At 44.8% G+C, this 26,294-nt stretch overlaps 1 protein-coding gene across 20 annotated transcripts in view; it reads left to right on the top strand.

Annotated features, from left to right (window-relative positions):
- CTNND2 (catenin delta 2) overlaps positions 1-26,294 on the top strand; it is a 3,553,726-nt gene that overhangs the window by 1,851,901 nt on the left and 1,675,531 nt on the right. For all 20 annotated transcript variants that reach the window (XM_069613767.1, XM_069613768.1, XM_069613765.1 and 17 more), the window contains one exon: positions 21,365-21,537. In XM_069613767.1, the coding sequence (XP_069469868.1) occupies positions 21,365-21,537 (173 nt within the window). The remainder of the gene's footprint in view (positions 1-21,364; positions 21,538-26,294) is intronic.

The following is a 26,294-nucleotide window of genomic DNA, read 5'->3' as shown; positions in this document are numbered from 1 at the left end:
TGGCTACGAGCAGATGCAGCCACGACAATTGGTGAAGGGAACCTCAGAGGAATTCACAGGAGTCATACGCCACTATTATTAATGGTGGGAACCACATCCAGATATGGCCGGGTGTACTTTTCTTGTTTGCAGTCCTGATGGGCAACACAAAACGTTACAAGAATCGCACACGTTTAATCAATGGCATTCTATACTGTGTACACTTCCTCCGATTGATATTGCTTGCTGCATAACAAGGGAGGGTGAGAGGATGCAAAGGTAGCCAAGACAGGATAGCCTCTTGAGGCGTGTGAGTCTACTGAGCCTTGGAAACAGCCTGCACAATTACCCAGGTGTCAGCAGGCTACTTCTTCCTTAGCTCTGCAGCCCAGGCGCGCCCGCAAGGTCGGACCACCCAACAGCCAGATCACGTTGGTGGGGGCTTTGCGCCATATCAACAGAGACGGCAGTGCAGCCCACTGGAGGACAGAGCCCACTGTTCAGCTGGCACGGGCACCCTGAGGGTGAGAGGCTACGGCCTGCCCCAATGGCCCCCCATGTCAAGGCCAGCACACACCTTCACTGCCAAGACTGAAGTAGTGATTAACACTGTACTACGCTTCGGTCTAAAGCCTAGGCTTTAGACCAATGTGTGGATGAAGCTAATCACGACTTCATCAGCTAGTATATTCGTCAATTCACGATTGAACTAACCACTACCCTCTCTAATTGTTTCGATAAGAAAGGAAGCTGAGATATTGGACAAAAGTTGCCCAAATCCTAATGACCAAAGATGTATTTTTGAAAGTGGGGTGTGATGACCGGACATTTCCAAGCATCAGGTACAATGCCAGAGTTTTAAGATCTATTAAACAAGGTTGGGAGGGTTATTTTTCATCTGTGAAGGGTACAGTGAGCTAAAACATGGTTGTAGACCCTCCTGAGTGGAGGCATATCTATAGATAAGGGCATTTGACCGATGTTCATTCTCAGTAGAGGGACTCCCACATTCCTTTTTAATTTTGTAAACTTGGGGTTCCACTCTTAGTAACCAAGGATATTCCAGACGAGGACCCCTTGGTCGCTGTGCCTTAGAGAGGCTCAGCTTCACCTCACTGAGGAGTTCCAACAAGACCGAAACACATTTCTGGGGTTGCTGATAGTATTCTTGCGCAGAGGAGAATTGCCTAGCATTTCGGTGCTGGACTGCCCTTCTGGGTGGGACCAGACTGATATGCAAATGTATATTTCTCCGTGGGTTATTATGTTCGAGGTGGGTGCAGCTGAAGTACTGTATAGTTCACTGACTAGCTTGGTTTTCGCATTGTGAACCGAAAGGTGCTCTGATGGAGACGGAGTAGGGGTAGGGGAAGGAGATGGTTATGTGCGATACATGAGTTGTTGATGCCTCTCGCGTCCCCTGTTGTTCTAAGCGAGGCCTGTTCAAAGAGAAAGGATGCTCTGAGATATTGACCTATTCTGTCTGTCCCCCCACTGGTTTAATGGTTGTAACAATCCCATTGCCTGGCCCGACTTGTGCAGAGCTATTTTGAACAATACACAAAATTGATCTGAATGTGACCAATATTGGGGAACAGAGAAGATGCTTTGAAACTTTGGAGCTGGACTAGGAGGTGCCCATCTGATGAGTGGGTGGATTTTCTATCTTTTCTTTCCGTTTTGTTGCCCCCTCTCTGCTGTTGTGGTGCTTCTCATCCTTTTTTGTCTCTTTCTGCACTTCCTGCTTGACGTCCATTTCCTGACAACCATTACTTACTTGCACCATTCAGTCTCATGACACGGGTAGACAGAAAACGAGATGTAATACCCAAGTGGTGTTCTTGGCCTTACTTTTGTTCGCCACTCCACCGACTATGTGGTCGGTATGAGTTGGTTTGGGCTGGTATAAATACCTTTGAGCCTCCTGTGAGACTGCTTATCTTATGTCATTATAAAAGCTGTTTGTAAGGTAATACAACATCTACAATCGGGAAACAGAACGCTACCCACACCCATGAGGCCTTACCAGGAAAAAAGTTAAATGGTGGGCAGCATTATCCGACGGCGAGGCAAAAGTCTACCTTAGAGACTTATTTACACCAGGCTGTGGGCAAGCTGGGTGAACAGATCATGGTAGTGCAGCGCGTGTTTTATGAAACTATAAATGTTTTGGCCTTAACCGAGCTATTGGAGTTTATGCAAATCTTGCAGGAAGACCTAATGGCTTTGACTTTACTGGAGTCTAATTTACCCTGTACTCAGCCAACATAAGCGGTTAACCCTCTTTAACCATGGTAGTGCCTGTTCCTGTTATATCCCAACATACTGAAGCTGGACCATGTTTTCCACATGCGGACACTCTTTCTGCCCGGAAACTGAGGCTAACCCCACCTAAAAACAATATGGTTCCTCCACCACTCTTGTCCACCTTTACGGAGGTGATCGCTCCATCTATTGTAGCTGTACCATTGCAGCAAGATCGACTAGCCCTGTTTCTGGAGTACAACCAGGAACAGTTCATATTAACACTACCAAGACACAGCTCATCTAATGAGTCACATGTTACGTCTATTAAAGACATGTGTGCTTCTTTTTTAACGCTCCCAGGGAAAATGCAATCGATTATGGATTTTTTGTCAATTTTAAAATTAATGTTTTTAATTCTCTTGTGGATATCGATGATTTAATCTGAGTTAATTAGATCTATTACGAATTAATTAAAGAACGTTCAGGCTCTAAAGATTGCTTTGAGTCAACAAAACAGCTCCTTCGCAGCTCAGAACTCAGATTCCCTATCTGTATTTTAATATCCCTCTTATTTGTCTTCTATTTTAACCAGCCTTCCAGTAGGCTGGAATGCTGTTTTTTATGAGCTATTTGTGTATTTAGTTTTGCTGTGGAATTATTTTATGGAATATGTCTTTTCCAAAGGAGCATTAATGATGATTCATGTGGATTATGATATGTTATTTATAACACGCTTAATAACCAGAGGTTTCTAAGCATGGACCCGGGGATCGAATCTGTGTTGCTCTGTGTCATCTTGCTTCAAAGCCAGCACATTGCCCCTCAGCTATCCTCCCTTCTCATTTTTTCAATATAAGTCTTGAAAGAATTATTTGAAATCAGCACTCTTCTCAGTATCGTGAATTGTCAACAAACTATTAACGTTTAACTGAGTGTATTATTTTTGTAATCCTGAACCTTCCTAAGCCTGAATGCCAAGAGTTGATCCCGAGAATTCCACTAACTTTGCTTCTTCTGTCGAAAAATGTGATGGTCATGTTTTCAGTGCGAAATGTAATATTCTTTAACTTCAGCTTTATCATTTTCAGCTTCTATTTTGTATCTAAATTCATTGGGTGGTTGTCAAAATCCTTCTCCAAATGTTTTAGCGTCTTTTCCATATCCTCGTATTGCCTAGCTTACTCCTCATAATTTGCATTGCCAAGGTCAATAACAGTGATAACTGAATAGGATTTATGGAAATGTGCAGATCCCTAGCAGTGGGGTGAAATAGTGAACAAAAAGGGACACTGATTAATGTTATCAACCTGATGTATGAGTGAAGTAACAGTGCAACAGAAACATGCTGGTGGTTTGTGAAGATGCAGAGACTATCAGTCTTCTTATCCAATTGGGATGTTGATACAATTGGTTTCTCTTTGTTTACAACCAATCATTTTGCGAAGTGTATTACTTAAGCAATAATCCCAGAGCCAGGGGGTGGGGGGAGCATTACCAACTCAGGTAATGTCCCGGGGCCCATAGTTACAGGCACGAGCGAAAGGGAGAAGGGCCTAGACGTAGTCCCTACTCCCTTTCTATGGCAACCATTGAAAAAATAGGGAAAAGGTAAACAAAAGGAATGGCCGCCATGGAAAGGAGAGAAAGGACTACGTGTAGTCCCTTCTTCCTTTCCATGACGGTCTGTCAAAGATCGGAAGCAGGCGCACAGGGGACAGAAGTGTTCCCAGTATGCCCGCTTCTGAAATGGAAAGAAAAGAAGGTAAGTGGGGTTGGAGGCGGGAAGGGAATTATGTGGATGGGTAGGGGAGAGGAGGACCACTTACCTCGTTCCCCTGTGGGGAAAGATGGCAGCCTTCAGCCATGAGGAGGCTTGGAGCAGGGGGATTACAGTCTGGTAATTCCCCCGTTCAGAGCTTCCTTATTGGCTGAGAGGTGAACACACACCCCCACAGACCGGCCCCGCGCCTGGGTACTAACATACCATTCACTTTAAATATGGCAAACAAAAATGAAAAATAATACGTGCACACGTTTGCAGGAAACAAGTGCAGACATTCACACATACACAGGAACATTGTATGAAGAAGCACTGATTTGTGGAACAGGTATTTTTAAATGAGAAATTGTTTTGTGAAATGTATGTAAATGATTTAAAGTTGTGGATAATAGACTCTTGCTGAGGAAAGAGGAACATATATCATGAGAATGTGTTGTGACAAAACTGAATTCATTATCATAGTTTTTAGCATTTGTGGTAGGAAATTATCATTCCACAGATACGCTTATGTTGGGAATTTTACTAGTGGAAATATGTGTAGGAATCCATACCTCAAAACTCTTTGGGTGTCCTACAACTTCCCGGATTTCCTCTCTAATTGAACAGTGGAGTCTGTATAATGTATCGCGATCCTTGAGATTCCAGTTTTTGTCAAGATATTCTTGTCCAAAATGATATCTGGTGAAGTAGTGCTGGACAAACATACTTTCCTCCTTAAAATGCTAAAATCTCTGAATTGAGAGTGGGGGTCAATTCTGCCGAACACATATATGGCAGGTAAACTTGGACAAATACATGCTCAGTATTATTCTGTCAGTCAGTCATAAAACGTTATTGGGCACAAGCCTTAAAAGTACATCACATTTAAAATCAATGACTTTGAAATAAATATATATAGAGAGCGGCCCATCCTATAGTTCATATATGCGCAATACCTGCCCATCCCCCCATAGCTTCCAGAGCAATGCGGGGGTTGGTTCTTGGATGCTCTCCTGGAGAATTGCACGGCAGACCCCCACCTGGCCTTGTGGTGCGAGACATGACCATGGTAGAAATCCTCTCATGACAATTCCCCGCAGTGCATCCCAAACTGTCCGATTGCAATGGTGGTGATTCTATCACAGCACTGTGATTCTACAACTCTGAGTGCAAATTGCCTGTTTTCCCATACATGCCAGGTGCAGTGACTCATTAATCCTGTGACATTTCATATATGAAAGGCTGTGATTTATCAAGTGGTGCTTGTGGGAAACCTAGGTCATAATTGGTGTATGATAGTGTGTGCAGTCCGGGTCAACACAAAAAGTGTCCGGCGCCGCCAGGTGGTGGGAGGTCGGGGTCGCTGTGAATGCAGCCACGCCATGATTTTTTTCGGGGGGCGGTTCCGAATAATGCAGCAAATAGCCAGGTTTTGAGGACTTTTTTGAAGGAAGTGTCATTTTTGGTGCAGTGGATGTGCGGAGGAAGAGTGTTCCAGATGGTGGGAGCTAGGATAGAGAAAGCTAAGCCTCCAACTCTGGTGGAGTGGTAAGGGGGAATTGCAAGGAGGAGAGCTGAGCCCGATCTGAGGTTTCTGGGGGTTGGTAGTGGGTGATTTTGTTATGAAGGAAGTCCGATCCTGTATTATGGATGGCTTGGTGTGTGATGCACGTGGCTTTGAAGGTTGCTCTTAGACTAACAGGGAGCCAGTGCAATATTCTCAGTGCAGGGGTGATGTGTTCTCTGGGTTAGAGGGAAAAGATCATTCCGGCTGCTGTATTTTGGATCTGTTGAAGTTTCCTGAGCTGGCGTGCGTGGACACTGAGATAGAGGGAGTTGGGGTAGTCTAGGCTGGAGATGATGATGGGCAGTATTGCAGAGACTCTTTGGGGAAACGAGAGGTAGTGAAAGATGCGTTTGGGATGCGTAAGTGGAAGTGGCAGGTTCTTAGATGGAGTGTTGGTGTGTTTGGAGAGAGATAGGTCTGCATCCACGGATTTGAATGGAGGTGGAGGAGACTGGCGGGCCTCCCAGGGGAATTGCCCACAGTAATGGTTGGGGGATCAGAGCAGTTTTGCCACATATTAGGATGTCTGTTTGCCCGGGTTGAGAATTAGGTGGTTGGTCATAATGCATGGGTCGATATTCGAGAGCCAAGAGGCAAGGTCGGGAAGTGGGGAGGCTGGAGAATTGGGGATTTTGAAAATGATCTGGGTGTCGTCTGCGTAGTTGTAGGAGGTAAGGTTGTGTGAACGGATGAGAGCTGGAAGTGGGATTAGGTAGAGATTGAAAAGGAGGGGAGAAAGGGAGGCTTATTGTGGCACCCCTTTTGTGACAGGGCAAAAGGAAGGTGAGAAAGGAGGGAGGAGAATGATTTGTGAGCGTTTGGAAATAAAAGAGGTGATCCATTTAAGGGCAGAGTCTCTGATGCCTAGGGTGAGGAGCTTGTTCCTGAGTATTGTGTGGTCAATGATATCAAAGGCAGCGGATAGATCCAGGAGGATGAGTGCAGCACACCTTTCTAATTTGACAGTTCTTTTTAGGTTATCCCAGATAGAGACCACGGAGGATTCCGTTCACAGAGTGGTCGGAACCCCGATTGGGCTGGGTCGAGGAGTCTATTTGCTTCTGTGAAGAGGCCAAGTTGTTTATATACTGCACAGTCAATTATTTTAGCAATTAATTGGGTGTTGAAGATTGGGTGGTAGCTTGATGGGGAGAGGGGGTGGAGGCTGGGTTTTTTTAGTAGCGCTTTGACATGAGAGGTTTTGAAAGCAACTGGGAATGTGCCAGATGAGAGAGATTTATTTTTGATGCAGAGGGCTAGTTTCAGGAATGCAGTAATGAAAGAGCATTTATGAAGTGTTGGGAGCTGCCTACCATTGATTGTATCAGTATTTGCACTTTATAGCACTTTTAGGTCTTTGTGATTCATTGAATAAAGAAGTAAATATATGTTTGTGCTTGTTTAATAAAGTTGGCATTTATTAATTCACTTTAAGTGTAGGTGTTTTCCATTAGGAAAAGAAAAGACACAAAAAAACCTAGAATCCAAATGGGAAAATATAGTCAAAATGTTGGCAGTGTTGCACCACTTAAGCAACTGAGATCCAGTTCTATTGTTGTATTGAGGGGTTGACTTTGCAGGTCAATTCAAAACCCTTATGTCGATAATTTGGTTGCTGCAGGATCAAGGTAGGCTGCCAGCACAAATGGTGGTGGGGATCTTTTTTAGGAGGGGTGGTGGGTCAAGGATCTCCAGGCGAGCCTGAGGGTCAGCCAAGTGCTACTAGGTTGCAGACAGGGAAAGAGGTGTGAATTAAGAGAAAGTTGGTCGTGAGGGTGAGGAAAAGCTCGGGTTTGAGAAAAGGCCAGATATAGATGGTGCGATCCGAGCTAATTTTGTAGTGATGTTACAATGCCTTTCAAGCGCATCATTATGAAAGTGGTTGGAAAGTTAATCAAAGAGGGCTTGTGATTTAGGGGAGGGCAGGTTAGGCAACTAGGGGAATTGAATTCCCCTAGGATTTTTGGGAGTTCTCTGCATGGATTTTTGGACTTGGAGATTCTCTTTCCATAGGGGTTCTTTTTTTCTTTCTTGATTTCATACAAATTTGCCCTGTTCAGTCTTGCGAGGGCTGTTTTGTTTTGTGGGGTAGAGTCGGTCCTCCAGGTTTTCTCTAGGTGATGCTTTCAGGTTTTGAGTGCTTTAAGGGAAGGGGTATACCACTTTTGAAGAGGGCTTGATCATTGGGAGGTATGACCAGGCAGTGTGAGGGGGGTCGTAACTTCGGAGAGCCTTTGGTCAATGGAGAGGGTATCCTTCCTTGCAAGAGAGGCTGGTAGTGTATGAAGTAGGGAATTTTCCAAGTCTGGGTTGGTGATGATTTTATTCCAGAGAGGGAGAGTGGCATGGGTCGTTGAGGGGATGTTTGCTCAGACTCACCCATAGATAGGCAGCTACACGGGCAAACAACAAGGGTTAGAACTGCCTTAGGCTTTCTATGTTTACCAGTTATCTTAATGAGTACCAACTGTGCAAATGGAAGAAGCGCTGAGGGGGAGTGGTGTTGAAGTGAGAAAGGTATAGCATGGTGATCAGTCCAGATGAGGGGGCAAGGCAGGAGTGGGGAGACTTGACCTGATGTGCAGAATAGTGTGTCCAGGGTGTGTCCTTCAATGTGGATCAGGGGGGAAATCAGATGTTAGGCCGAGAGCTTCCAGATTGTCGGCGAGGGAGCGGGTTATGGGATTGGCAGGAATCTTACACCAGATGTTGAAGTCTCCTTAAAAATGAGCTCTGTGTGCTGGATCAACGTGGTTGAGCGGGAGTCGCAGAGAGAGTCAGCAAAATTTCAGCCATGGGCTATATGGGAGAAGGAAGCTGTGGGTGATGGAAGGAATGAGGTGGAACTTAGTGAGGATAGATTTGCATTTAGTGTTGCAAGGCATATTCTCTGTGAATATTACTGAAAGGCGTTGTTTGTGGAGGATGGCTAAACCCCCAGCTCGGATGGGCCTGTTATGTACAAGCAGGGAGTAGCTGGGAGGGAAGGCCTCATGTGCGATGGGGTTGAAGTCATCAGTGAACCAGGTTTCAGTGATGAATAGCAAGTCTGGGTTTTCAGTGGCTATGAGGCCAAAGATGTTGTGTTTATTTTAGGCAACCGATCTGGCGTTGATGAGTACGCAGGATAGTGTGAGAGAATTCTGCAGTATGGTTGACATTGTGAGTGGTAGCATGCTGGAGCTGGGATGTCTGAGTGCATGGCGGTAAGTTCAGAAGGAGGGAGGTTTACAGGGAATTGATTTGGGAAGGGTGTTTTGAGATGGGGCGGGGAAAGCTGGGGAGAGTAGGGAGGGAGAGCAGGGAGTGCCCTGGGGAGGAGAAAGGGAGAGCAATATGTTGTTGGCTGTCTGACATGAGTATGGCCTATGCAATTTGTGTGGTGCTTGACAGGCACAGGATTGTGCGAGAGGGTAGGAGGGTTTGCTGATGGGGCAGTGTTGCCTAGGGCTGTTTGTGCTACTCTTAGGGAGAGTAAGTGTGAGTTGTATATCTGGGGGGATTGGGGTGGAGAACTGTGAGGTGGTATCCGAGGGGTGGTGCAACATTGCCACGGGTGGGGATGAGGATGGGTTCAGTGGGAACGGGTGGTTTATAGTGCGTAATGTATTTTGGTGTGTGAAGGTGGAGTTTGGTGGGGTTGCACGCCAGCGAGCTGCCCGAACTGGGTTATTTCTATGAGGGTGAGGGGAGTGGGCGGGAGTGGTCCGGGTGGAGTTGGACAGGCAGGGATAGTTGTGGGAGGCTGGGGTTGGTGAACCCCGAAGGTATTCTGGAGAGAGTCGGCTTTAGAATGATGAAGTGTCGACTGCATGGGGGGGGGGGCGCTGAGAGAGGAGAATTTGGGGGCGAGGAAGGGGGCAGGAGTGTAGATGGGTGTGGTACATCCGGGGTCTTCATGTCAAGGTGAGGAGTGAAATCTAGAGTCATCTAGAATCAACCTTGGCACAGCCATGGAGAGACACTCGGGTTCTATTTTTTCGGCACAGCAATGGAAACATTTACTAGTGTAAACTTTGGTAGAGCAATGGGAAACACTCTAAATTAACTTTGGCACAGGAATAGAAACCTGCGCATTGCAACAATCTATTCACTACGTAGCCCTCATCAGGATTACGTTGTCTACTTGCGTTAAGATCCTGTAGAATATCTATATCCCTTCTTCATTTGTGCCTTTTATAGATGTGTCAGTTCTGCTTTGTATGACGTCATCAGTCTTCTTTCCCATTTATTTTCATGCTTCTTCTTGGACTTTTTCCGGAAGACCATTACTTCTTCGTGAATACATATAGGGTTTTCTCGATGGATACCTTGTCTCAAGGATTCTTTGTGGTATAGGCATCCTCACTGGTACTGCACTTGTCGCAATTTCTGGTTCCCAACATATAGGCAACATGGAGGAGGAGCTTCTGGTAGGGATATTTGGCTCTTGCTCTACAAAGGTGTTCCGGTTCAAGATGGATAGAGGCAGGGAGGCTGTTCCAGAGACAGGTACCTGCAGACGAAGAAGATCTACCCACAATTCTCTGTTTGTGAAAACGGCTCATACAGAGAATCTTTTACTTGATCCTTGCAGCCACGGGGAGCCAGTGGAGGGATTTCAGCGCCAGGGAGATGTGGTCCCAGGACTTGAGGCCAAGGATAAGTCTTGTAGTTCTGTTCTGGATAATGTGTGGAGGACGTAGAGTAGAAATAGGAAGATTGAGAAAGAGGCTGTTGCAATAGTCCAGCCTAGAGAGAACCAGGGCTCTCGAGATGATGAGCATCTGGGGGAAGGTGAGGAAGGTAGAATACCTCTGAGGAGGTGCAGTTGGTAGTTGGACTTTTTGGAGATGTCTGAGATGTGTGAAGAGAAGGAGAGAGTGGAGTTGAAGATGACCCCAAGATGTTTTGCCTCATTGGTAGGTGAGGGCGCAGGGCCAAGGGAGGCAGACCAGTGTGAAAGTGGGAGCAGTGGTCCCAGTGAGAACGGTCTCTGTCTCACTAGAATTCAGGCAGAGATCATTAGCAGCACACCAAGACTGACTGAATTGTGGATAGACAATCAGGAGGAGGAGGCAGTGGGTATCCTGAAAGAGAGTTGTGTGTCTTCCACATAACACTGAAAGTTCGAGGTAAAGGAAGAGATCCTGTGGGAAGAAGATGCCATGTAGATATTGAAGAACCAGGGGGAAAGGTTAGATCCCTGGGGGAGAGAGTGGTAGAGTAGAGAAAAGGCCTGAGTTCCACCTGGGACCGCCGGTCAGAGAGAAAGGAGACGAGCCACGCCAGAGCCTAATATGTGATGCCCAGGGTATCACAGAGATGGATGATCAGGATGTTGTGGTTTACAGTATTGAAGGCAGAAGAGAGGTCAAGAGGAATGAGAACAGAGGTGGAGTTAGAGCAGGTCTTCACGGGTGTTCAGAGCAGGTTCTGTGCCTCTGGATGCTTTAAAGCTAGACTGATGATCATGGAGACAACCAACAGATTCAGTATGGATGGTACTTTGAGTGATAGCCAGCTTCTCAGGAGTTACCCAGGAAAGGGGTGATGGAGATCGGGCGATAGTTTGCCGGGATGAACGGGTCAGCTGAAGGGTTTTTGCGCAGAAGGTGCATGAGAGAGTGTTTGAGAGGAGAGGAGAAAACTCCAGTGGTGAAAGAGAGGTTGCAGAGGTCATTCAAAGCTGGAGCAAGGGTGTCAATATTGTCCTTGGTGGTTTTGGAGGGGCAGGGTTCCACCTGTTTGGAGGAGGTTTTCATGGACCAGACTTATCTAGGGACCTCGTCAGGTGTGATAGGGGAGAGAGAGGAGAGAAGAGGGGGAGGGCTGGTGCCAGCTGAGGGAGGCCCAAGAAATATGGGTGTGGGTGGGGGAGCAGAGTAGAGAGAGGACAGGATGGTGAAATGTGTGACCAGAGTTGAGCAAAGGGCCTGGGTAGGTGTAGTAGAGGATGCGGCTGGGTTGACCACTTCCTTGCAGACTTTGAAAGTGGGCTGTGTTGTTAGATGCCATAGAGATGCTGGCTTGAATGTAAACTCTTTTCTTGGAGCGGATGCAGAGTCTATATTGCCTATGCAGAAGACGGCAGGCCAGTTTGTCAGAGAGTGCACCTGAAGATCCCCATTTCTGTTCCGCTGCTCTGCACTTGCGTTAAGGGAAGCCAGATCGGAGTCTGACCAAGAGTTGCACTTTTTAGAAAGCTTCAGTCGGACCCTCATGACAGGGGGAAGCATGTCAAGAATGTTGGAGATGGAACGTTGAAAGTTAGAGAGGACTGTATCAGGGTGTGAGTCACCCGCAGGAGTGGATGGAGGAGAGTAGGTGGAGGCAAAGGCAGCCATTGACACTCTTTTCATGGGTTGGATGACCTTGAGAGCAGGAGGTGGTGTAGGGTGTGCTATTGCCAAAGGAAAAGAGCTTCAAATGAGAAGAGAATTATCATTCTATGAGAGTGAAGTAGTGAGAGGAGTAGAGAGTGGGATGTCTGTGGTGATGAGAGCATCCAAAGGGTGCCTGTAGTGTGCATTGGACCACAGGTAAGAATGGAAAGAGAAAGGGAGTCACATAGGTGTTGGAAGGGTCTTGAAGAGTCAGGAGAGTCAAGATGGATATTAAGATCCCACAGCAGAAAGAGTTGGGAGAAGAGGCCAGGTCAGTCCATTCCGAGAGGAAGAGACTGGACTGGCCTGGTGGCTGATAGAAGGAGGCCAGAGTAAGAGAGGCTACAGGTGAGAGAGAGCCTGCAGACCAGGCATTCAAAGGACGAGTAGACCTGACTGGGAATAGTGGAAACAGGGATCCACTCAGGAAAGATCAAGGCTACTCCACCTCTTGGTCTGATGGGCCTGGGCACAGAGAGGATTTTGTAACCGTCAGGGAGGATTGTGTCAAAACTCATGACAGAGCTGTCCTTAAAAAAGGTCTCAGTAAGAGCAAAAACATCAAGGTCCAGGAGGTGACAGATGTCAGAGGAGTGCTTGACAGCAGAACAAGAGTTTAGTGTGGCAATATGGTGCAGTTTGCCACTTTTGAAGGACTTACTTGGGGGGGATGCAGGGGTCATTGGTCCCCCGCAAGCGGCAAGAGTACCTGAGAGATAGAGGTAGGAGGAGGCAGAGGAGGCAAGGGAGCCCCATATACTTTGGTAGTAGGTTGCCAGGGCAGCAGGGTGGAAGAGGATGACAAGGTTGTCTGTGTAGTGTGAGTAGACAAGGGAGCCTGTCCCGTTAAGTGTGACAAGGTGGGAGTTGTGAGCAAGTTGGTGAGGTTGGTAGGAGGCAAAGGAGCCTGGGCAACTGTAGAGGCAGGTGGCAAGGGGGCCCGTGAAGGGGAACGAGAAAAGTTGATAAGGCAAGGAAGGAGCATATCAAAAGGTAAGAGATTGAGTTCAGGCCCTTGTACTAGGATGGTGCTGTTTCGATAGACATTTTTGATGACCCAGTAAGTGGAAGAGGAGGCAAGAAGGGCCGCCTAGTGGGTGCTACCATTAATGTGTGATGAAGAGTAAGGAGAGAGTAGAGCAGCCATATGGAGAGTCCATAGGTCGGGAGAAGGAACGACAAAGAGGATGTTGGTTAGAGTCTCTCTGGCGGAAGCACTTACATAGGTATCAGCGATAGGAAGGCCAGGGCTGGAGCCCAGTTTGTCCTTCTTGAGTTTCTTCCTTCCAGACCTAGTGAGAGGTGAGGGATAGGAGATGGAGAAACAGTGAGAGAAGATGGGGAGATGGAAAGTGCCATAGTGAGGGGCACAGAGTATAATACACTCAACCAGGTAGAGCAGTTGCATGCAGAGGTAGGCAAGGGGGAGCACACACACAGGTAGACATAGGCTGGATAGTGAAGAAAAGATGGGAGATGAAGAGGGTGTGGGAAAGGATAACAGACCAGAACAGAGGGAAGAGTGGGGAGGGGTAACCCATCAGTACATTTCCATGAAAGTAGAATGTGCACACCCAAAAAACGATTTTAGAGCACAGCTAAATTCGATTTTAGAAGCAACAGCAAGGTCAATGCAGGATGTGGGCACAGCTAAATTCGATTTTAGAAGCAACAGCAAGGTCAATGCAGGATGTGAGCACAGCTCAATTCGATTTTTAGAGCCAACAGAAATGTCAATGCAGGATGTGTGCACAGCTAAATTCGAATTTAGAGCAACAACAAAACCAATGCACGATGTAAGCACAGCTAAGTTCAATTGTAGAAGCAACAGCAAGGTCAATGCAGGATGTGGACACAGATAAATTTCATTTTAGAAGCAACAGCAATTCAATGCAGGATGTGGGCACAGCTAAATTTCATTTTAGAAGCAACAGCAAGGTCAATGCAGGATGTGAGCACAGCTCAATTCGATTTTTTGTGAACATGTATAGTGGCACAATCAGATTCAACAAGGTCGAAGCAGTAGAAAATCACCTGGATTCAAATTATGGTAGAGCAGTGTGAAAACACTTAGGTTCAATTTAGGCAATGATTTAAATTCGGCACCGCAGTGGAACGACACTCAGATCAAACTGGGTAGTTGAAAAGCACCTATATGTAACTTTGGCACTGCAATAGAAACACCTAGATTGAACTTTTGTAACTGGGGGGGTGGGGAGGGGTGATGGCCTAGCTCTAACTTTGGCAACAGCAAAAGAATACACTCAGATTTGACTTTGGCACAGCAATGGACACCCTGGGCCTCATTACAACTCAGACGGAATGGGTTAACGGGGTCTGGTAATGGGTGCGGACCCGTTATTCCCATTCCGTCTGATTACAAGGTCCCCTCGCGGGACCCGGTAAGGATGCCTGGTAAAATCAGGCGTCGTTACTGGGTCCAGCGAGGGGAAGAGGGAGCTAACAATGGGCCGGTCGTAATCGGCCCGTTGTTAGCTCCCTCTCCAATTCCCATTGAGCCCTATGGGGGCTCAAATGGGAATGGGGAAGGTCCGGGCCCGGGTTCCCTGAGGGAGGAATTACCAGGCCCTCTGAACACGGAATGGTCCGGTAATTCCCCATTAAGGAAACCCAGTAAAGGAGCCCGGTTTGGCAGCAGCCATGGAGCTAATAGCTCCATGGCTGCTGCCAAACTCGTAATGAGGTCCCCTGAGATTTAACTTTGGCACTATAATAGGAACTCCTAGATGTAATAGACATGGCTAACTTATTCAAATTAGGCTAAATGCAAAATATGGTTACCTTTTCAATTTAGGCTAAATCTGAAATGTGGCTACCTTAAACCATTTAGGCTAAGTGTGAAATATGGCCACCTTGCACAGTTAGGCCAAAAGGACGATATGGCTACTTCACACAATAAGGCCCAACATATAGCACGGCCACCCTACCAATTAGGCGGAATGCATAATATGGCTAACTAATGCAGTTGGGCTAAAAGCAAGGTATGGCTAATTTACACAATCGGGCCAAATGCAAAATACAGCCACACTATGCAATTGGCTGTAATCAAAATATGGCTAACCTATGCAATTTAGGCTAGATGCAAAATATGGCTACCATATACAGTTTAGGTTAAGCGCGAAATACAGCCACCATACACAATGGTTGAAAGCAAAATATGGCTAACATATACAATTTAGGCTATGTGCATGTAGGTATATGCTATTAGGTAGTGTGAGTGGTGGGGTTTTACTGGAGTACAGTAATGGCTGTACTCCCCACCCAGACCACACTTACCTTATCAGTTGCTGCTGGTTGACTGCAGTGGGCTTCCCAGGTGAACATGGACAAACACGGAGTGGAGCATGCTTGGAGCAGGAGCTGTCCATTGCCTTGTGGCCCTAAACCGAGGGCTGCCCTTAGCTGAGGCTGCCCGGGCAGAGGCTGCCCTGAGTGGGTATTCTAAATGGCTCCCACAGCCCAATCAGCGGTTGGGTTTGGGATGAGAGGTGGGAGGTCAGGAAAAACCAGGAAGAGGTCTGGGGAGGGTACTGGGAGGGCACACAAATGCCAGAAAGGCGAATTAAATTAATGGGAAAAATATAATCTAAATCAGAGGCTGGATGCGGTTGCAGGCAAGGGAGGACACACATAGCAGGGAGGCAGGTGTAAAGTGTCTGGGGCTACACATGAAGGACCTAGACGCATCATGTGTGCAATCAGCTGGGCTCACAGCCCAATTGGCGTCGGGGGTGGGATGGGAAGCAGTCGGTCGGGGAAAACCAGGGAGCAAGATGGGGAGGCTTCTGGGAGGGCACACAAAGGCAGGAGAGGCAAAATAAATAAATAAATGGGAAAAAGAAAAGAAAAACATCTAAATCAGACCCTGGATGCGGTCACAGACAAGGGAGGACACTCTTACCAGGGAAGCAGGTGGAAAGTGGTTGGGGTTGCGCACGAAGGGCCTAGAACCCTGTAAGAGCAAACAGATGGCCTCATGGTCCAATCGGCAGTCGGAGGCAGAATGGGAGGTGGCAGTTCAGGAAAAAACGAAGTGGGCTGTGGAAGGTGCTAGGAGGGCACACAAATGCCAGAGAGGTGAAATAAATAAATGGAAAATTAAATATCTAAATTAGACGCTGGATGGGTCACAGGCAAGGGAGGATAAACTTAACATGGAGGCAGGTAGAAAGTTGCTGGGGCTGCGCACGCAGGGCCTAGACCCTCCTGTGTGCAATCAGATGCCATCATGGCCCAATCAGCCGTTGGCGGTGGGATGGGAGGCGGGGGGTCAAGAAAAACTAGGAAGTGGGCTTGGGAGGGTGATGGGAGCGCGCACAAACTCTGGAGAGGTGGAATAAATAAATAAATTGGAAAAACAAATCTAAGTTAGACTCTGGATGTGGTCGCAGGCAAGGAAGGACACGCCAGGAAGGCAGGTGGAAAGTGGCTGGGGCTGCACACAAAGGGCCTAGACCATTGTGTGTGCTGTCAGCTGGCCTCAAGGCCCAATTGGCAGTCGGGAGCGGGATGGATGCTGGGAAAAACCAGGAAGCAGACTGGGGAAGGTGCTGGCAGGGCGCACAAATAACAGAGAGGTGAAATAAATAAATGGGAAAATAGAAAAATTCAATCTAAATCAGATGCTGGATGCGGTCACAGGAAAGGGTGGACACTCTTACCAGGGAGGCAGGTGGAAATTGGTTGGACTGCGCCAGTGGTCGAAGTGTACAAAAAGAAGTAGTGGAACTGTTCCCTACTGGCCCGCCCATGCTCACCACAAACTCCATTGCCAGGCCACCTCCCACACACAATACAACCCCCCCCCGAACACATATGCCTGCTGTTTAAGGGAACGTTCAGTGCAGTGCACTGAATGTGCAAGTTTCAACTACTTCCTACTCTTTCAAAACAAAACCATTCTGGAATGGTTTCTTTTAAAAATAAAAGTATAGGAACAGTACAACTTAATTCAAAAAAGTAGAGGAGCACGCTCCAAACCGCTCCTACCCACTTCGAACAATGGGCTGCGCACAAAGGCCCTGGACCCTTGTGTGTCCAATTAGCTGGCCTCACTGCCCAAATGGTGCTCGGGGGATGGATGGGAGGCGGGATGCTGGCAAAACCAGGGAGCGGGGTGGCAAGGGTGCTGGGAGGATGCACAAATTCCAGAGAGGTGAAATAAATAAATGGGGAAAAAGACCAAAAAAATCTAAATCAAACGCTGTATGCCATTGCAGGCAAAGGAGACACATTTACCAGGGAAGCAGGTATCTTCTTCCTGGCATATGTGACCTGACTGGGTCTTCTGACTGGGTCTTCTGCATGGTATATCCCATCCTAGGTTCATAATTCTACTTCCATGCACCAGTCCCTTTTTGGCTTTGTTCAAGAGAAGAATTATGGAACACGTCCCAATTCTTTAAAAACGATCTGACCCAGATGTCTTGTCAAGTTTCCATCCCTTTTAATGGCTCCCATGTGTGACCAAAGAACTTAAATCAGCTGTCACAGTACAGCTCTCCAACCACCTCAAGCAACATTCTTGGTGACTTTCAATCAAGTTTTCATTTTCATGCTGGTTACCGTTGCAGGACCCTTTAATACAGTGGATTACTCCATCCTGCAACATTTGACGATGATAATGGATATTAAAGGTTTTGCATTTACTTGATAGATCATACTCACCATCAACAATTTGGTTTGTTCCATTCCAGTTCAATCCATTGTGGGGTGCCGTCTCGGGAAGATAGATCAGGGACAACGTGTTCACCTTGGAAGCAAGACGACACAGAGCAACACAGGATCGATCCCCGGGTCAGCGCTTAGAAACGACTGGGTATTAAGCGGGTTATAAATATCCTATCATATATCATTATTCATCTCTCTCCCTGTGACCTTTCTTATGAGTCCCCCTTGCACAGTTTCTCATTGTCTTTGGCGTAGAGATGTATAATGATGACACTCAGCCACACCTCACAAACTGTAGGCTATTTCCTGCTTCCATGAAATGTCCAAAACAATCTCCTGCTACTTTCTTCCTCACACCTTCTGTTCCTCTGCCCTACTACATCTCCCTGTTCCAAGCACAACCTGTGCTTCCTCTAGCTTTTGCTCCTTCTCCCTCCTTTCCTCGCCCCACAAGAACTCCCTACTTCATCACATCATCTAAATATTCCTCTGTAAAGCACTGTTATGCATCTGTAATGCTGTATACCTCTGTAAAGCACTCTGTTATGCATCTGTAATGCTGTATACCTCTGTGAAGCACTCCGTTATGTATCTGTAATGCTGTATACCTCGGTAAAGCACTCTGTTATGTATCTGTAATGGTGTCTACCTCTGTAAAGCACTCTGTTATGAATCTTTATTGTTGTATACCTCTGTAAAGTGCTCTGTTGGTTTTCGAAGCTAGGTCTGCACTCAATAAATACCATAATAATAATCATAAACTCCCCTACAAGCTGCTCTTTTAAATCTTCACTCGAACACTACCTCATTGGCCTGGAAGGTTCGCCCTCTGCTTACTCTCAAGTTACTCGCCCTTCCTGACTACCCTAAACTGAAGATCTTTTGTAAATATCTAATCACCTTGTACTGTCTCGTCTCTGGTCTCTGTAGCATGGACTCCTCATCATTCACTGGTCAGATGCTAATTGCCTATCTTTCTGTTTTAAGGCACATGATCCGGGGATGCCCTGATGATGATTATCGATTGCATAGTCAAAAGTGTTTCTGGGTGAAACAACTTGTTATCCAAAAATACAAATGCAATTAAATGACTGTGACCCACCATTGCCTAAATGCTGCAGAGATAGATTATGCTATTGGGGTCCATGGATCCTTGTTTGGATTCTTGTTTGAGCCCATACTCACTGCCAACCTCTATGTATTCTTCTCTGTATCCAAGCCATAAATCTGGATTCTTGGTGTTACCTTTAAATCCAACTTGTTGTCCACAACTGTCATGCAGCCTAGTAGGATCCACGTAAGACCAAAATGGTAGTATGGTATATAAGGGCTAGTTACAATGCCATGCAAAATCAAAGAAATCCCTTTAACATACTTCTCACATTTCCTGAGAACATTCCTAGAATAACAGAGACAGGTTATTAAGGTTAAGAAGCTGGATTTTCTCAGCGTAAAATAAAAAAAATAGGAGTCCTTCTCCTTGGCTTTGAAGAAGTGAAGTCGGGGTTTGGCTTGTTACAAGGTGAGTCAATACAACACACTAACAAGATCTCATTGCGTCCAATGAACAAGTGTCTGAGTTTAGTAACTTTTTGTAATCTGAAGGTTCAGGTCCTCTTCATCTCACTCTTGACTCCTGCGGAACCCTTCGCCTGGGTCCCGGGTGCCATGTGGACATGCACATCAGGCTTCAGCAACAGCAGAGGTGGGCAGCGTAATACTGTATCAAACCCCAAAGCTTACACCCGGAGGCTGCCCACCGATACTCTTACATGTTCGCAGGCTTATATTTGTCAGCTTCCTGTTTCTGGATCCTAACTCTAATCTCCAATGCCTCTTACTCGTCTAACACCTCGAAGTGTGGCATTGATCTTGTGCCTAACGGGATCTCTCTTGTACCTCCTGATACTCTGAACGCTATGCATCTAGTAAATCGCTGCTAACATATATTGATTTTCTTAGCACTGCTGTAAAGGTGTGAAACCCATCAGACTATCTTTGCTCAACATTGAGATGGTATTTCAACCATGGGCCTCATCACGAGTTCGGCGGTAACGCCGGCGCTATTAGTGCCGGATCATGGGTTTGGAGGAAGGGTTATTGCCCATTCCCCATTGGGCCCATTCGGGAATTCCTCATTCCCCATTGGGCCCAATCGGGAAAATTCGCACAATTACCGCTGGCGGATTTCCCACCGAAAATTGGCAATTTTGCCGCGGATTTCCCCCCAGCTAGAAGCTGGGGGGAAATCCGCCAAGGCAATGATCTGGCGGACCCTTAAATGCAGTGGTAATAGCGCTACCGCTGCATTTAAGGATTATCCCCAGACTCGTGATGAGGCCCCATGCCTGGTGCAGTTATGAAAACCTCTACAGGAGAAAGGAGGAATGATGACAGAGAGTGAAGGATAGGGAATGTATTATGCCAGACAAGTGTTTTGAGGAATGATAGGAGGATGTTTTGCTGGGGATGTGGTGTTCTCAGTAGAATAGAAAATATGTTTTTGTAAGTTTATCAGGGACAGTTCAGTTAAGTTTCAACTCAGACAAGGAATCTGCTTTCACTGAAAATTTACTCACTGGGTTATATAAAAAAATACACTGCAATTAAAAACATAATAACTGGAAAAAAAGATACATTTGATAATTTAAATTACAGTTTAAATAGTTCATAAACAGTCATGGGAAATAGGCCATAATATCTGAAATAAAAATAGGAAAAAAACAAACACTCTGCAAAGATGTTTGAAGCAAAGGACACTGGAGGTATCTAGGAGGCAGAAATTAAGGAACGAAGGGGGTGGGGGTTTCTGTCGGTTACAATGGAGAAGGGGGTCATGTAACTAGGTAAAACGCATTGAAACTAAGAATAAATAACCCAATTATTTGGTGAGATATTTTGCAGTAAAATGCATGCAATAGCACATGGGAGAAGTGAATGAATTGAGATGTATTTTGGTGTTTGCGATGTGGAGTTTCATAGATACACAATACTCAAGTGGAAACCTAGGGCTCTGCAAATGCCTTTGGCGGTTGGTTTTTATCACGATCAGAGGTGAATAATGTAATTGGCAAAGAGTAATAATGTCAATATTCTTTGCGATCTCCACTTATATGCAAAAGCCTCTCTGTAATGAAGTGTGTCGTACAAATGAAAGGATTGTTTGCAAGTCCATTATGAGTTTGAAGTATTATAGCAAATAAGAACGACTATGTTTTGACTGGTGAAGATAATCTCTGGCTACATGTGAGGTCAAATCTCGGTATGCCTGCAGATTCATTTTCTTTCAGAATCAACAATTACTATCACATGATTTAATATAGAGGAGAAATAATAGTCTGTTGCAAAACTGTACACGTTGTTATCTGATCTATGACAGCGCCATCATACATGTGATAGAATATTCAGATTCATGGAGCACGTGCATAATAGAGTTATTGCTGGCAGGTGGCCACCTGCCCTGTGAATAGGCTGCCATCTGCTCGGCTCATAGCAATACTGTGTATTTGTCCATCTGCTCTAGGCATATAAAGGACTTGGTCACACTTAGCTTCGTCTTCTATCTGGAAACTTAAGGCCATCAAAAATGTAATTCACATAGTTTATTTCCATCATTATTGACCAACATTTAAGGTACAGAATTCCATGGTGAGTGCACTGTGGATACAGTTGTCCAATCTGATATTGCCAAATATGCAATACGTTCCCTGCTTCTGCGAGGTCCACACTGACTGTTTCAATTTTCTTACAATGCAGGGCCGAGCCTTCTATCCCAGAGCGCTCTTCAACTCAATTCGAAATCTGAAGGGTCTTTCCAGTACTCATCGAGCTACCATAGCAACCAAACACTTGCGTTGGGTGAAACATCTACGTTGCAGTTTCCAGCCCGAAGCAATCAAGCGAGATCTGCTGTGCAGAGCTTCAATCAGGTATGTTTGAGTATCACTATACACTAAGAATGCCTGGAATTGTTTTGTGCACTTCTTTATCCCGCTATTTATATAACATGCTTCGACTTTCAGCAAATCATTGCATGTGCTTTCTTCACAAGCATTATTGTGACATGTCAATTTCCTAACAGTGTAGTATTTAATATCTCCAGCTTTCCCTGAAGTTTAGCAAGGAATCAGTTTATTTAGACAAAAGATTTTTCATGATTGTTTTACCATCTTTACTTGTGAAGTATTGGATCATTCAGAGGTGGTAAGTTAATAAGATACTGGAAATCGCCTTAAATGTGTGTTTGTTTGCTTGTTTATTAATTTGTAGGACGCACCGAACCCGCAACAGAATACAACGGATACTTAAAGCTTAGTTACACAGTAGGCAGGATACAGGTACATGCATGCATTACACAAGACAGAAGAACTATAACAAACGTTGATGCAACTATAGAAATAAATGAAGGGACAGCACAAACCCAAACTTCAAAAAGTTTGATTTTTTTTTGGCAGAGATAATTTCTGTTTGGAAATGGTGCATGCTGAAAAAATCTGTCAGAAATAATTTAATGACGAGGCTTAATGTAGCAAATAAAAAAATGTTTACACAAAACATATTTTTTGATAACTAGCTATCAAAAAATCTCATTTCCAAAAAATACAATTGATCAAATATTATTTTTATGTTCATCAATCAATATGTTTGCTTATGTACACAGTTCCTATAGTTGTTTTAAATTATCCTCATATGAGAGGAATGTCACACCATGCAGAAGCCACATGAAAATGTTGATTTCTAAGTTTAACACTTGTGAATATATTAAACGTTTTGCTGGGTATAAATTGAGACATTTCTTCTTCAAATACCCACATAGTGTACAAAGTTTTATTTGAACTATTTAATTTGCATATGTTTCACCACCACACACAGCAAATCTGGCATCTGTTACTGACGCAATTTATCGGAAGGGTGCAGGGGATATCGCACAAAAGTTCGCATGAAAAACAACATTGCTCTGTCTCTCATATGAGCAAGGGGAAGCAGTGAAGTATGGAAAATATGAACGATAGTGAGGGTACCCTCTGTCTATAAAAATGAACGTGACTAAATAGTCTCATGAATAAGGGTTGCCCGAGTAAACAATTAGCTCATTAATGTCAAGAAAAACGTTTCGCCTAGCAGTATCCGTCAGTTAGATCTTCAGTGCACAACCGAGAACATGTGTGCTAAATAGACATTTCACAATGGATAGCTTTTCTGCACTATTTCCCGGGACTGTGATTCATAACCTTTTGACCTTCTCCGGACTTCATACTCCTAGTGCAAGATCACTGTGCATTTGCGCCAGTGCAGCTGCAAAGTGCCCGAGCAGAATTCCATTAGCGCTAGCGCAAATGCAGTGCAGTCAATCGTTCTGGTGATAACACAATTGTACAATTGTGCAAACGATGATTGCACGAACACAATATGCATTTCAGCTTGTGCAAATGTACAATAATAGTTAACATTGAAACATTAAGGACTAAACCTAACCGTAAACGACGTTGTTCTTTGAAATGTGCACCTTCGTGTTTTCAGATCATATTAAAAGTAGTTAAGATGCTTATTTTTTGCCGTACAACCAATCGGGACTTTCAAGACACATTGTACTCGCGGCCAGCTCCGAAATTTCCATTACTTTCTGGTACTGGCCCGTCTAATAGTTCAAGCACTTTTACAGTAATTAACTTGCTAATGTAACGTGATATGCTTTTCAGAAATTGTTCCACACATACAACTGGTCGAGTTCCCTCTTTAGGCACGGATAAGCCTTGAACTAGATATGTCTGTCTCCCTTCAGGTCGATCTGAGTTGTGTACAGCCAACTAGCAAAAGCTCAAAGGTCACAGCATGAGCCATTATGACGTAATTTCTACCGTTTTAATGCAGCATTATTATTATGCACCATCATACTCACAAACATGACTTAAAATAATGTGTTTTATATACCATCACATAATGTAGATTATATAATAACATGGACCTCAGCACTATTTCACAAAGCAGAATGTTCATGAATGGAAAAGTACTCAGAACGAACATAGTAGTACAAAGTTTATTTTGGGACTACAGAACATTGCCATAAAAACAATTGACATCATAAATACACTTGACACGTTTGAAAAAATAAAAACCATCCCATCATCATTAAAACCTTACAACATTTCAACTTGGAACAACATTGCTTTTACATAACTAAATCAGGGGATCTTCATGTGGGGGTCCTAGGAAACAAGTGTTTAATTAGCTCATGGGTTAAACAAGCTTTGCTATTCCCCCAAACTCTGAGCCATTGACTTACAGGCTGAGCTGCAATGAGGTCACTAATAAACCTGCAACCAGCATACAATAAGCTGCATCTAGTAACATTATGTCCCCCAGGGGCCATTGGCATTGTATAAGACTCGTGTTGTATCATAACAGACCAGTTTCTCGCCAACGTTCAGGTGATAAGAAAAAAGATAATGGAAAATGCACATTGGAAGTGCAATGTTCCTACAGGGTCTCTCAGTTGTAGCCTAGCTTCATAAAATACATAAAGGAAACAAATAATGATAGCCCATTCAGGGTGATAATGAACACTGTGCTTGATGGATTGTAACTTTGGTGAAGCAGGGAAAAACTGAGTCACCTGATGCTAGTTACCACTGCTTTCAACTATTCACTCCTGATAATAAACAATGATGTTTATTGTAGATAAAAAAATCCAGTTGAATGGGTTTGTAAGGGAATTCAATCAGGCACTCACCCAGGTCTCACCTAGCATGTAGCGCACGATGAAACCCTTATTTAGTTTTTGTCTATAAGTTCAATATTCTGAATGATATACCACTCATATCACACCCATTTCAAAATACCCCCCCCCCTCAGGTCACACTGAACCAGGAATCATTCTAGTTTGTAAAGGTAAAGATGTATTTATTTATTTAATATTGAAATCACACACAAGTTTAATATAGATATATGGGGCAGCAATCACCCAAAGGGTGACAATACAATTCAAAAATAAGCAAATCAACTGAATTCACTTATACTAATGCAGAATAGAGACACAGGGAAAAGAACAGTTTTGCTTTGTGCAGAGGTGGGGTTTAGGTTAATAGTTCCCCTACTTCTCAAAGATGAATATCCCTTTGGCGGCAGTGAATACAGTGAGATCAGACTGAAGTAGTATCATTGCATGTACTGATATGTACCATTATCTTTTTTTCTGTTGTGGGGTACCCAGAAGTGGCCTATTGCCAAGCGGAAGGCGCCTAATGAAGTTGCACTCTGGGCTGGGCAGAGAACAAAAAGCAGCCCTGCAAAATGTTATCACACCATTCCCATAATACACAGAGCCTCTGCAGCAACCAAGTCTCACTACTAAAGTAGATATATGGGTGAGATGCTTCCAAGAAAATGTTTGAATGAACCATGAGCTTCAATATTCCTGAAACCAACAGGTGCACAAAAGGTGCACAAGTAAAGCATGAATCCCAAACTGATTGAATAAAGATAGCCAGTTTCCCATGGCCGGAGAATGCATAATATTGAAATGCAGGGCTTCACGTTTGATTCAGAGTGTGGCATCCTCCCTTCTGTGTTAGCGATTCCAGTACAGATCAGCTATGCCAAAGTCAACTAAGCGCGCTATAAAACGTAGTGCCATAAATGGGTGCCCACCATGCTAAAGCATGCATCTTTTAAAGGATAAGGAGAATGCCGTAGAGGGGGGGGGGCAGTAGGCTAACGGAAGGGAGCTCAGAGATGGAGGGAAGGAGAAATGACATGGAAAGTGAGTAGTAAAACGGGAATTCAGAAAGGATGAGGGGGGAATGGTAATGTTAAAGGAGAGACAGAAAGAAGGGTGCAGTGCTGGAATGAAGAAAGTTCCAGAAGTGATTATACATACATGTTTTTCAAAAATACAGTTACTTACTGTACCATCGAGCCGAAGTCTGAAATACATTTGTTTTCCAGAATTCTGTTTAATTGGCAACGTATGTGACATCAAGGAGATGCTGAAGGGTCACACTTAAAGCAGGGATGTCCATGTAAACTTTTAAAGGTTATCATAATGATTGAGGAGCAGAACACCCAAGACTGGGATTCCGAGCCCATAACATAGTTTTTTTTACACACACATGAAGATTATTCACTTCGAGGAATAGTAATAATAATAATAAACAGTGAAGTAAAATATAATATGCAATGCTCCCTTCACATCACAGTCTGCTTGCATGGTTGCTTCTGCCTACAGCATGTAGTCCTGGACAGCCAGATGTTAGGGTCCCAAGAACAGGCTTGGGATAACTCCAACGGGACCTGAGAATTTACACAACAAAAGAAGGGCACTTTCTCTGAAATCAAATCAAAATATCAAGATGGATCAAACAACATAGTGTATCCCCTGATCTAGAAGAACCACTGGTCTTGAGTCCAGGAGTCCAGGCCATGTTCTATAAAGCAAGTTCACTTTGCAATCCTTGTTAGACTTTGTATGTAAGGCACACCCTGAGCTAGTTCATGAACTTGTGGACCTTAAGCAGCGTATGGTCCATATCTCCTTAGCTGCCGGATGTGTGTATGTGAGTTTTCTGACACTGCTATGCATTTTCTGGCTATCTGTAGGAGACACCTTTTTCTCTAGGCCTCTCTGGCTTCCACTGGGAAGGCCGGTGGAACTCTCGGGGTCCTCATGTAACTACTCCAGGGGATGCAT

The sequence above is a fragment of the Ambystoma mexicanum genome, chromosome 5p (genome assembly GCF_040938575.1).
Source record: "Ambystoma mexicanum isolate Mex_15411 chromosome 5p, UKY_AmexF1_1, whole genome shotgun sequence".
Lineage (NCBI taxonomy): Eukaryota > Metazoa > Chordata > Amphibia > Caudata > Ambystomatidae > Ambystoma > Ambystoma mexicanum.
The sequence above is the reverse complement of the archived record's forward strand: the minus strand, read 5'-3'. Positions and strand labels throughout refer to the sequence as shown.